Source organism: Squalius cephalus (assembly GCF_949319135.1).
Source record: "Squalius cephalus genome assembly, chromosome: 3".
Classification (NCBI taxonomy): domain Eukaryota; kingdom Metazoa; phylum Chordata; class Actinopteri; order Cypriniformes; family Leuciscidae; genus Squalius; species Squalius cephalus.
In genome coordinates, this window is record NC_137124.1 from 60,807,711 (window position 1) to 60,821,522 (window position 13,812).

Sequence of the window (13,812 nt, forward strand, 5' to 3'; positions counted from 1 at the left end):
ATCAAGGCTCCACGGTAGGAAGAGGCGGATCCATTTAGACCCAATCAAGGCTCCACAGTAGGAGGAGGCGGATCCGTGTAGACCCAATTGAGGCTCCACGGTAGGAGGAGGCGGATCCGTGTAGACCCAATCGAGGCTCCACGGTAGGAGGAGGCGGATCCGTGTAGATCCAATCAAGGCTCCACAGTAGGAGGAGGCGGATCCGTGTAGACCCAATCAAGGCTCCACAGTAGGAGGAGGCGGATCCGTGTAGACCCAACCAAGGCTCCACGGTAGGAGGAGGCGGATCCGTGTAGACCCAATCAAGGGTTCACGGTAGGAGGAGGCGGATCCGTGTAGACCCAATCAAGGCTTCACTATAGGAGGAGGCGGACACGTGTAGACCCAATCAAGGCTCCACAGTAGGAAGAGACGGATCCATTTAGACCCAATCAAGGCTCCACAGTAGAAGGAGGCGGACCCGTGTAGACCCAATCAAGGCTTCACTATAGGAGGAGGCGGACCCGTGTAGACCCAATCAAGGCTCCACAGTAGGAGGAGGCGGATCCGTGTAGACCCAATCAAGGCTCCACAGTAGGAAGAGGCGGATCCGTGTAGACCAAATCAAGGCTCCACAGTAGGAGGAGGTGGATCCGTGTAGACCCGTGTAGACCCAATCAAGGCTCCACAGTAGGAGGAGGCGGATCCGTGACACCATCCCACCAATGGATGGTGTCAGCTGTCAGGACATTGGGGTGGAGGTCAGGGAGGCCCTTCTGTCAGCTGAGGTGCCCAGGAGATGCCCAGAGAACCTATTATTTGTGCTTAAATTGATCCTGCTCTCCTGTGGAGCCACTCGTCAAGGCTTGCCATCCAGGATTGAAGAGGACACTGAAATGCCAGCAAATGCCATATGCCACCAATTTTCGTGGCCTTCCATTCAGTTTGTTTCTGCCTGCTCAGTCTGTGCCCAGAATAAATCGTCCAACATGCCTCCCTCATCATCCCCCTCCATCCTTGGTCCCACTTTGCCTTGGAATTTGTCACAGGCATTCCCCTGTCCAGTGGCAATTCCTTCATCCTTTCTGTGATGGATCGCTCTTCTAAGGTTGTCCACTTTATTCCCCTCCCTAAGCTCCGCTTTGCTAAGGCGACAGTGCTGGCGGTGTAGACCACATCTTCCTGGCGTTGTTTGACCTTGTCCTCTCAGCATTCAGCCTGTTGCTCTGCTGGCTTGTCTGTTATTGGCTTCAGGATTTGCTGCCTGTTTTCCCTGTCTGGTCTTGTCAGCCTGATTATGGTCTCTGACTCGCCTTGGACCCTGAGGCCCTGTGTCCACCAAAGCGTTATTTCACATGGCTGGGGTATTTTCCAATTGTTTTCAATGGGAGCACCGTGTTTTTAAAACGCCATGAGCGTAACAAGGCGCTGAGTGTTTTTTTCACACTGAAGTGCTGAGCGTTCGGCGTTTTTTTTACCGGTCGCATTTTTAATGTTCAACTTCGGGTTAAACGCAACGCTCATCACTGTCACTTTTTACCCATCCGTCCAATCACAGTGGAGGAGGGGCGGGGCTAATACCACACCGACCAACCGCCACATTCTGCTTGTACAACATCAACAGATGACAACAACAAGTATAATAACAGAACAAAATAATTTAAAACAAGAGCCAGAGCAAATACTTTACATTGTATCGACATTTTTATATAGAAACAACACAGAAACAAATTATCTGTAAAATGAGATACTAGTAACACTTCCGCGGATATTCCGTATCATAACAAAGCGTCTCAACTGGGGGGGGGGGCTAAACACGCTGTGGTGAACACGAGTTATCCACCCCTGACCTGTTTCCGTGGTTTCTCCATCTCTCAACCACCTCCTCTTTGTGGACTCTTGTGTTATCTGATCTGCCCATGCCATTGGTTTGGTGTGCACTACTGGCTCTGACCCTCAAAACAAGCCCACCCGCCTCTCCTATGCTCGGGTCAGTCCCGGCGCCAGGACACACGACTTGGGGGGGCTTTTATAAATCTAAGGGGGCTTGCGGTTGAAATCGTGTTCTGGATGGGGTTCAGATCATCGCAGGATCACTTTCTTTGAACTCTTCCTGTCCGATTTTAGGGTAAAATTGGATCTATTGAAGACGTACAATAGATTACTTAAGCGCGCCGAAAGAACACCACAGACAAAGTACAATCAACATGGGAAAATCTCACAGTAAAACTGGCAGCTATGAAAAATATGATACACTGGTGTTTCGCCAGTTTATCTGTGTATCATCTTTTTACTCTTTTAATTCCTTTTATAACTGTATAATCTTCATATCTCTTTTAATTTCTTTTATAACCGTTTTAATTTTCCTTGCTTTTATTTTGTGATTATTTTAATTCATTTAAAGCACTTTGAATTACCATAGTGTATGAAATGTGCTATATAAATAAACTTGAGATCATCATATCGACGTCGAGCCTGATTTGGGTTCTCTCTCTATTACTGGCCTTCATAACACCGGGTCCCGTTATGCATTTATAGCTCTTTTTTTTTTTTTTTTGGAGTGTTAACATGTTTGTAGGGCACCAGGCAGAGGGGAGACTGGGATGGAGTGAGGGGTGTGTGTACCAACTTAACATACTTTGGGGACAAATTTGTAGCCTCCCTTTAGGGATGTCCTTATTCGAGAAAATTAAAAAAGAACGTTTTTTGTTGGAAAAATGTAAAACGTTGTCCGGGTTATGTTTTAATACACTGTATATAAAAACAGTAGAAGTTTATAAATTGTCCACATTTATATGAGTGTGTGTGTGTGTGTGTGTGTGTGTGTATGGGAGAGGTCTCTCACCCTTATCTAGACTATAGTGCTTCAGCCTGCATTTCCTGTCCCTCACAAACTGCTTCCTGTCCTTGGCGTTGGAGCCTTCAGACACACACACACACACACACACACACACACACACACACACACACACCCTGTCCCCCATGCACAGACAGCTCTACACACAGACTCACATTTATGAATAAACACACACACTGTCGCCAGGCAGGCCTTTGTGGGGAATTACACAATAGCACTGGCTCCTGAGTGCCGGGGGACTTTACATGAGTCAGACGGAAGCTGTATATGTGTTCGCACTCACCACACACACACACACACACACACACACACACACACACACACACACACACATATATGGCCCACTGGTTCTTCACATGTAAGATAGTTGATGTATTACAGTGCTAGAGGGTGTTACACGCGGAGCGGCTTATGTGTGTATGATGCTCTTCTAAGCCATTATAACACAAAGAGTTAGAGAGTAAAAAAATGCAAATCAAGCTGACCAGAAAATAGGATGTGGTTTTGGTAAAGTTCCCAATTGCTCCAGTAACACGGCACACGAGCAGAGTTCTCAAAAGTTCTAGTTCTAGTTCATGCTAGTTCTCAAAACGTGAACATTTACCATTTGCATGCACATTTTACCTCAACAAGCTATTACACCACAGGGAACCCTTTACTGAGGCAACAGCACTATTGTCAGACCCCAATATTCAATAAATAGTTTGTTTTTAATATTAAAATAATTTATATTAATATTATCAATATACATTGCATTAGATATGTTTAAACAAATCACTGGACAGTCTCGTTTTAAACTCAAGATTTTAAATATCACTCGCTGTTGTGTACTGTAAGTAAAGCCCAGAGTTTGAAGAAGAACATCGCATTACATGACAACTTAATATTCAGCGACTAACACTGAATTCAAAGGCATGAGAGTTCCTTCACTGAATACAATGCAACACCTTTCTCTTCATTATCAGTGTGTGACAATCCTCCTCCTACTGTCTGCAAATTCAGGTTAAATCTTCAGGCAGGATATTAATCCTAAACCAAACATTTATCGCATCCGTAATGCAAACATTTAACTCTTAACACGCGACAACCAACGATTAAACGTTCGCGAATTAAAAGTTAAATCGCTTTACAAATTCACGTCCACTTAGTGATGAATATTATTTCTTGTGTGTGCTCTCAACTCTTAATTTAGCTTCTTTAAATAATAGGCCTATGTAGAATAGCTGTGATGTAAGCCCATCTTTTTAAAGTCTTTATGCTTGAAGAGAAAATAAAAGTGTTTCTACACTCGCAACCAGAAGCACTAAGAACTTTCACCATGCACAAAACATATGCTATGTCAGGTGATGTGATTATTCCAACACGATCTCATGAAAGTGCGTATCTATAGCACGAATTTTATTTCTCGTGCCATTTATACGCCAAAAATAGTTTTTGCGTGCACATGATACGCACTGTAAACCCTTGGGTAGGATTAGGGGTGTGTGTGTATCATGTGCACGCAAAAACTATTTTTGGCGTATAAATGGCACGAGAAATAAAATTCATGCTATAGATTCGCACTTCACCTGACATGTGTGTGTTGTGCATGGTGAATAGTTTCATGAGATCGGGCTGATTTACTATTCACATGCTTTTACGCTCGAACTTTTTTATCATCATGACAAATAAAAAGGGTCTTAACACATACTAACACATTCGTTTTAAGCATATACCTCCCAGAAAGAATGTGTATAATGCTTGAATAAAAGTTAAATCACGAGCTATGCAACGCATTTTAGTCATAAACAAACGCGCAAACGGGAACCATAAGAACTTTTCACTATGCCCATATGCTATGTCAGCTGATGTGATTATTCACATGCTTTGTATTCTTTGAATATAAAGTCCTTCCAAAAAGTGAAATGTCCCGGGGGAAGAATCGCTGTGAACGCGCAGTGTTTGTGAACGCGGATCTCTCACACCTTCCCCGGCTCGGTTCGGTCCGCCCACACGGGTCACTATTGGTGGAGTTTAAATCTGTGTGCACTTCTGACCTTACTGCTGAATATACTGTATGCGCTCAGCAAAGGGAACCTAGCAGAGGACATTCAGTGAAGGAAGTTTCCAGGCCACACACAGTCTAGTTTATCACCGGTGATCACCAGAGAAACGCGCGCGCCGCGTGTAGGAGATGAGCAGTCCCGATGCGGGTTACGCCAGTGACGAGCCGAGCCTGACCCGAGCCTGAGCCGAGGCACGAGCTCAGTCATGATGCCCGGCGCGCTGCAGTGCGCGTGGCCGGAGGTGGACGCGCTACACGCGCTCTCGGACGCCAAAGCGAAGCGCGAGACTCCCGCGCGCGGAAAGAGCGAGGCGCGCGTCCGCAGGCCGATGAACGCGTTCATGGTTTGGGCGAAAGATGAGAGGAAGAGGCTCGCGCTGAAAAACCCGGACCTGCACAACGCAGAGCTCAGCAAAATACTCGGTGAGTAGAGAGACATGTCTGTTATTGGCTTTACTAAACAGAGAGAGGTTCGTTAAATCAGCAGCTGTTCTTCAAAAACACAATTATTCAAATCACATATTCAAGCTTTGTCTTCATTATTACTTTCAGGCTGGATTGTTCAAAGTCAAATAAATACATCTTTAAATTTAGTAATGTGGGAAATATGCATCACAATAAAACAAGAACGCAGACTTCAAGATCAAACAAGATCATTGGCCCAAGGTGAAATAAAAGTAGAATCTAATGTCATATATTAATATCATTCGACATGAACGTGTAAAGTGAGATGCAGCCTACATCTCGCTTCATGAGTGAAACATGTTTAAAATATTTCATGCAACAGTTTCTACACTTTTTTATAGTGCAATATTGTGTGGTATTACTTAGGCTACATTTTTACCAGAAACATTTTCATACCTTTTTAAGCTGTGAATCGATACAGCACGGTACAAATATTATATTTAGTTCCTGTTGTTTTATAATAATGTGATTTGCATAGAATCAAATGATTTATCAGTAAGTGTAATAAGAGACACACATTCTGGAATTGTTTTTTTATCCTGCTCTTTGTTCATGGATATTTTGCTTAATTTTCACTGTAAAAAATGATATGATCATTAATTTGAGACAACATATGTTTCTACGTTGCTTTAACTCACCAAAATAAGTTAAACAGTTTTCAACTTTTTAAAACAAGATTCAACTCATTTTTTTTAAGTCAGTTTAATGTAATTTAATTGTGCGTAAAACTTTACGGCAGCTACTTTTTTTTACGTTTTATTTTCTTTAAATTGGAGATGTGTACACTGTAAACTGAGATGAGTTGAGTTAATTTAAAAAAGGTGAACTTCAACTTAAAATAAACCATGCGTAATTGAAAAAACTGAGTTATGTGGACTTGTCAACTTACATAATTGAGTTATGAGAAAAGTTTACAATTGCACATAACTTATTTGTTTTTAAATTACGTTTATTTAAGTTCAAGGCAACGGGTTTCCTCACTTTTTTAAGTTAAGTAATTGAAAAAATTAAGTCAACTTTACATAATTAAGTTAAGTCAACTTATCACAGTTTACAGTGTCGAGAATCAAGCACTAATTGATAACACTTTACAATAAGGTTCATTAGTTAAGATGAACTAAGAATGAACGACATTTCTACAGCATTTATTAATCTTCGTTAATGTTAATTTCAACAATACATTATTAAAATCAAAGGTTGTATTTCTTAACATTAGTTACTAACATGAACAAATATTAATAAATACTGTAACAAATGTATTGCTCATTGTTCGTTCATGTTAGTTAATACATTAATGTGTACTAATGAACCTTATTGTAAAGTGTTACCCACTCATTTAAAAGCCTCTGAAATGCATTATTATCCGGACTCTCCTGTTATTATCCAGACTCTCCTGTTATTATCCGGACTCTCCTGTTATTTCTAGGAAAGTCGTGGAAGTCGTTGCCGGTGTTGGAGAAGCGCCCGTTCGTGGAGGAGGCCGAGCGCCTGCGAGCGAAACACATGCAGGATCATCCCAACTACAAATATCGTCCCCGGCGTCGCAAACCGGTGAAGCGAGTGAAGCGCCTGGACTCGGCATTCCTGCGGTCCGGACCGGCCGATCCGGGTTTTCCTGCGTACTTCGAGAGCCAGGCGTTCGAGACCTTCGGCTCGACTCCGATGGGATTCACCGGACACCAGTCATCATGCAGATACACACACTTTCAGGAGCACGGCGACACACACACCGTCTACACACACACCGATCCGCAGCTCAGTCTGATGACCGACACACACCAGCTTTATAACGAGAGCCTCTGTGTTTATAACTCTTCTTCTCATCACGCGTTCCCCTCGACTGCAGATGTGTTCTCCAAGCGTCAGTACGAGGAATCCTCACTCAAACACAACATGCCTGATCCCGATCCCGATCCCGATCCGGGTCCGGGTCTGATGACGGATGAGTGTCTGGTTTACGGGGTCCCTCATGCTCCTCATGTTCCTCAAGGGCCCGATCTGATCTCCTCCGCTCTGTCTGACGCCAGCAACGCTGTGTATTATTACACTCATTCCTGAGAGTTTCTGCGCTGGTTTAGAGAAAAACTGAATCCAACCTGATGAATTATTTCTAGCTTTCGATCAATTCCCCTTAGAGCTGAGACTTCAGAGGCCCTTCAAGTGTTTTCAAACGGCAGCAATAAAGTATAATTTGAGTTTCAAAATGTACAATCTTTCTCTTTCTGTAACGCAGGACAAAAAACACTAATGACAATAATAATTCTGGTGCAAAGCTCTCTAAGTGTCCAGCAAATTCTGGGCTCTTTTTGATTAAACCTGAATCAATTATTTCTAGCTTTCGATCAATGAAAATATAATCCCCCGTAGAGCTGAGATCTCAGAGACCTTCAGTTGTTTGTATAAAGTGACCAGTTGTCTTGAGGAATTGAGGAAACCTGTTGCCTAGAGTGAATAAACTTCATGCTTCAGTAATGTGGAATTGTCAAGTTCACATAACTTAATTTTTTCAATTAAGCATTACGTTTATTTACTTAATAAATATAAGGCAACGGGTTTACTCAATTTTTTAAAGTTAGTGAACTGAACACTTTTACAGCCGAACCCATTCAAACGGCAGCATTAAAGCATTTGAGTTTCAAAATGTACAATCTTTCTCTTTCTAAAAAGCAGGACAAAAACACTAACGACAATAGAAATTCTGGTGCAAAGCTCTCTAGAAAGACTTATTTTAGATGAATTATTTTTAGCTTTCGATCAATGAAAATGTAATTAGAGCTGAAATTAAAAAAAAAAATTTTTTTTTTTAAAGCATAATTTGAGTTTTGTTTGTTTATTATTACACTTTCAAAATGTACAATCTTTCTCTTTCGGTAAAGCAGGACACAAACACTAATGATGATAATAATTCTGGTGCAATGCTCTCTAGAGGCCAGCAAATGTCCCATCCTGACTTTCTACTGTAAATATTGTCAGTGTAAAATGAACTGTACAGTAAAACCCTTACAGAATCAATTTATGTTTATTTTTTCTTTGTTTTGTTTTTGTATTTTTGAAAATTAAAAGGAAAGCATAATATTGTGTTTGTTGCTTTGTTCAAATGAATTCCTCCTGGAGTCAAACTCTATTGATCTGAACTCTATTCTGCTGTATTGTGTGTAAATAATGTTCGTGCGCGAGGTAAAACTTCCCGGTTCACACACACACACACACACACACACACACACACACACACACACACACACACACACACTTCTCCTCTGCGCTACTTCTCCATTGTTGTCCATTCTCCAATGTGAGCGTGTAAATAAGTTCAACTTTTAAAGAACGCGTTTCTAGATCTGGCGTTTTCCCGCTTCACGGACTCGTTCTGGCGTGTTTAACTGTTTGAGGCTCTTTTGGCACACACGACTGAAATATGATCATAATCTGTGAACGCTTACTAAAAAAATATCATTATTAATGCTAGCAATAATGCGAGGAACAGATTCAAAGTACTCGAGCGCAATACACACACATACACACACACACACACACACACACACACTGTGTGTGTGTGTGTGTGTGTGTGTGTGTGTGTGTGGAATGTGTAATCCTGTAAATATGTGTCTCCAGGCTTTATCAGGTTCATAAGCTCGTTCTCAATCCCAGTCCAGTTGTGCTGATGATAAATATAGACACACACACACACACACACACACACACACACACACACACACACACACACACACACACTGTATAGAAGCTCAATGACACAACCAGATATTCCTCACACTCATTTACACACTTACATCTATAAATATCTCTGACACACACGGATTCTTTTGTTACTGGTGTGTGTTAGTGGAGTAAATCTATAAATGTAACTGATTGTAACAGGAACTCTGACAAAAGAATAAGTGTTTCTGTCTGTTTGCAACGTAACTGTGTTGATACTGATCCAGTTTGTGTGTGTATGAATGTGTATGTGTGTGTTTGAATGTGTGTGTGTGTGTGTGTGCGTATGTGTGTGTTTGAGTGTGTTTGTGTGCGCATGTGTATGTTTGTGTGTGAATGTGTGTTTGAGTGCGTATGTGTGTGTATGAATGTGTGTTTGTGTGTTTGAATGTGTATGTGTGTGTGTGCATATGTGTGTGTTTGAGTGCGTATGTGTGTGTTTGAGTGTGTATGTGTGTGTTTGAGTGTTTGTGTGCGTATGTGTATGTGTATGAATGTGTGTTTGTGTGCGTATGAATGTATGTTTGTGTGTTTGTGTGCGTATGAATGTATGTTTGTGTGTTTGAGTGTGTGTGTGTGTGTGTTTGAGTGCGTATATGTGTGTTTGTGTACGTATGTGTGTTTGAGTGTGTATGAATGTATGTTTGTGTGCGTATGAATGTACAGTATGTTTGTGTGTGTGTATGAATGTTTGTGTTTGTTTGTGTGTGTATGAATGTGTGTTTGTGTGTGTATGAATGTGTGTTTGTGTGTGTATGAATATTTGTGTTTGTATGAATGTTTGTGTGTGTATGAATGTGTGTTTGTGTGTATGAATGTGTGTTTGTGTGTGTATGAATGTTTTTTATGTATGTTTGTGTGTGTTTGTGTGTGTATGAATGTTTTTTATGTATGTTTGTGTGTGTTTGTGTGTGTATGTGTGTGTTTGTGTGTGTATGAATGTGTGTGTGTGTGTGTGTGTGTGTTTGTGTGTGTATGAATGTGTGTGTTTGTGTGTGTGTGTGTGTTTGTGTGTGTATGAATGTGTGTTTGTGTGTGTATGAATGTGTGTTTGTGTATGTATGAATATTTGTGTTTGTATGAATGTTTGTGTGTGTATGAATGTGTGTGTTTGTGTGTGTGTGTGTTTGTGTGTGTATGAATGTGTGTTTGTGTGTGTATGAATATTTGTGTTTGTATGAATGTTTGTGTGTGTATGAATGTGTGTTTGTGTATGAATGTGTGTTTGTGTGTATGAATGTGTGTTTGTGTGTGTATGAATGTGTTTTATGTATGTTTGTGTGTGTTTGTGTGTGTATGAATGTGTTTTATGTATGTTTGTGTGTGTTTGTGTGTGTATGTGTGTTTGTGTGTGTGTGTGTGTGTGTGTGTGTGTGTGTGTGTTTGTGTGTGTATGAATGTGTGTAAATGTGTTTCACACACACGTCCCAGAGAAGCTTCACACCGATGTTCCTGTTTATCAAACAAGTTCCTCGTTTGCAGCACCTCTTCTCTTCTTCTTCTTCTTCTTCTTCTTCTTCTTCTCTTCTTCTTCTTCTTCTTCTTCTTCTTCTTCCTCCTCTTCTTCTTCTGGGTTGTCCATCGTCGTCCGATGATGACTTCTCCTATAATGTGTGTGTTCTCTGATGTATAGTCTGATGTGGGACGCACACTGTCTTTCACAGACAGGGCATATACAAGTTTCTCCTGATGGTCAGGAACAAGCATGGCACACACACACACACACACACACACACACACACACACACACACACACACACACACACACACACTCGCATGGCCTGTCCTTTAGGCGATGTTCACTTCTCCTGTCTTCGTAACGCTGGACTCTGGAGTGTGTGGTTCGCTGCACTGGTTTCCAGGGATGTGGGCTTCATCACACACTTCTTCAGAAAGCCTTTAGTTGGTCTTTCAGCCTCTGTTTTTGGCGTCCTGCAGATCGGGAGCCAAGATGTAACTGCCCGTAGAGTATCTCACGTGGAAGCGTCTCAGTAGAGCGTTAGGGTTGCTTCTACACTCCAACAGTTGTTGTTTTTCCAGGATCTCAATATGTGGCTCTCGATCTTGCCCTGTCACTGTGAGGATGCGCTGCAGAAATCTAATGTGGAAAGATTCCAGCATTTTCAGATGTTGAGCGTAGATGGTCCATGTTTCACAGCCATGCAGGAGAGTGGTGCGGCAGATTTGCCCGATAAACAGCGATCTGTGTGTGTAGATGTGAATCAGTATTGCTGAACGCTCCTTTCCTCCGTCTCCCGGATGAAGATGCAGCCTGACTGATCCTGTGGTGAATATCTGCAATCACCAGGGGCCGTATTCGCAAAGCATTTTATCTTACCACTAGGAGTACTCCTAAATCGCACTAAAAGATTTTAGCTAGGAGTTTTCTCTTAGAAGTTATTCACAACGCCGTTCAGACCTACTCTTAGTAAAGAAAAATGACAACTCCTAAACTAAGAGTGAGTCTCCGTTGCTGTGGATGACGTCATTACTCATGCACGAGCTTGACTGAAGTGACCACCTTGATTGGCTGATGATTGTAACGCGGGAATGATTCAAACCCCTCCCCTACGATGATGAGTGACAGGTGACAGGTCTGAGAATGCGTGCGCTACACAAGTAGTGCGAAGGACGGAAGATGATGAATAACTGAATAAATAGCCTAAATGAATAAAGAGTAAGGCTAAACAAATAGCCTAGTAGCCTAATGAAACATATGGATTGATGCAGTATCTTTGCAACATTATTGAATTAATCTGTCACTATATGCCTCTGCCTACGTTTGCAAAGAGAAGAACATTTTAATTTGATTCACAATGAAACGTTACAATGAGTTTACATGCAATGAGTAGCCTAGTTTTGGTTGTTGTTGGTGGCGTTATTGCATCCCTAGTTATGCCTACAATGCAGAATTGTATAGGTTAGGTTAATTGTCCAGTTAGGAGCTACTTTTAGCCTTAAAATTCTTTGTGAATACGGCCCCTGATCAATAACTGCCAGGATATCTGAAGCGTGGCACGGTGGCGAGTGGGGAATCATGAAGAGTAAATCCTGGAGGGTTTTGTTGGGGATCCAATGACCATTGACAGAGGACTTCTGTCTTCTTGATATTCACATCTAAGCCCATCCAGCTGTACGCCCTAACAGCCGCTTTAAGCGTGGACTGTAGATCTGCTGGAGTGTGTGACTCTAGGGCACAATCATCCGCATATTGCAATTCCAGCACGCGAACCAACTGAAGCTTAGTGGAGCCTCCTGATGTTAAAGAGGTCACCGTCCAGTATAAGCCACTGCAACCTCATCTCTTTATACAGCAGCTTTAAAACACAGTGAGAAGATGTTAAACAAGACAGGTGCAAGAACACAACCCTGCCTAATGTTGGAGGTTTTCCTTTGCCTCATGTAAAAGACTGTATTGCTGTGTCTCAGTCAAAAACCAGGATAAACCAGGATAAATCAGGTCAAGGGGTCTGTGAGGATGGAAAAGTACCTAACAAGCTCAGAGAGAAGATGTGTATAGGTAGTTGATAAGATGGTACTAAAAACGTTAATTAAAAATGATGGATGGCACTAGAACACTGCAGGTACAGAGAATCATGTGACCCGAGATATTCTTTAAAAATGGGTGTGGCCAAAGATTTTTCCACCAATAGAAAGATGTCTCCGGGAAAGATGATGCTAACGGTAGCGAGATCTTGAGGTGGAGCAAGAGGAAGATAGCTGATTGGCTACCTAGTGATAAGAAAAGGTATAAGACCTGAGGTTCCCACCATTTGCAGATCAGATGAACAGCTGCATCTCACTTTGTTGCTTGTCAATAAAGTTGCTTATTTTGAAACCTGGAACTTCGACTCTTGAGAGATTTCTTCGAGACCCGATTTGAGGACTTAGAATTTTCTGCAACACTAACTCCAGTACCGACTGCAAAGTGTGCCGATTCTAGTCCACCCAATGTTACTTTGGCGGTCATCCCATCATGAAACTGTAGAAAGACTGTGGTAAACTTTACAGAGCATCCAAAACGCAAAAGCACTTTCCATAAGAGGTCACGGTGTACAGTATCAAAAGCCTTGGAAAGATGCACAAAAGCAGTGAACAAGTTCTTATGTTGCTCGCGACATTCCTCCTGCAACTCTCTCCACTGTTCTCAGACCTGCTCTGAGTCCACTGTGGGATTCTGGCAGGAGATCTTCAGAAGTGAGAAGTGAGATCCCCCTACTGTTTTCACAGATGGACCGATCACCCTTGTTCTTATATAGTGTGACAAAATTTCCCCTTCCATCATTAGGGAATATCTTCTTGCTGCCACACTAGAGTGATGAACTGACAGAGTGAACCCTCTGAACTTGTGCAGAGGAACCCTCCTTCCTTCAGGAGCTCAGCAGGAATACAGTCTGGTCCAGTGGACACACACACACACACACATACGTAAAAACATTTCTTTCTTCCCTCTCCAATACTTTTGTATTAGTACAGCAGAGACACTCACAAAATCAGTTCAATTCACGTTTATTTATCACTTTATTTAATACAGATTGCTTCAAAGCAGCTTAACAGTAATGCATTATACATACTAATAAATACCCATTAGGCACTTTATTTCCCCTTTTCATAATTTTCTTAATTTTTATTTAAAATAAACTCCTCTCCGAGCTGAAGTGTGATGAGAAAGGAGAGAAAACAAAAGCCAACATCACCCGTCTTCTGTTATCAGACAGGTTTCTCCGTCAGTTTGACCAATCAGACACCGGTG

The 13,812-nt window shown here is 41.9% G+C and overlaps 1 protein-coding gene across 1 annotated transcript; it reads left to right on the forward strand.

Moving 5' to 3' along the window:
- Window positions 1–4,861: 4,861 nt before the first annotated feature.
- On the forward strand, window positions 4,862–8,421 carry sox17 (SRY-box transcription factor 17). Its single transcript, XM_079867316.1, has 2 exons — window positions 4,862–5,303; window positions 6,772–8,421. The coding sequence occupies exons 1-2, from the start codon at window positions 5,087–5,089 to the stop codon at window positions 7,401–7,403; spliced, it is 849 nt and encodes a 282-aa protein (XP_079723442.1). The 5' UTR covers window positions 4,862–5,086; the 3' UTR covers window positions 7,404–8,421.
- The last annotated feature ends 5,391 nt before the right edge of the window (window positions 8,422–13,812 follow it).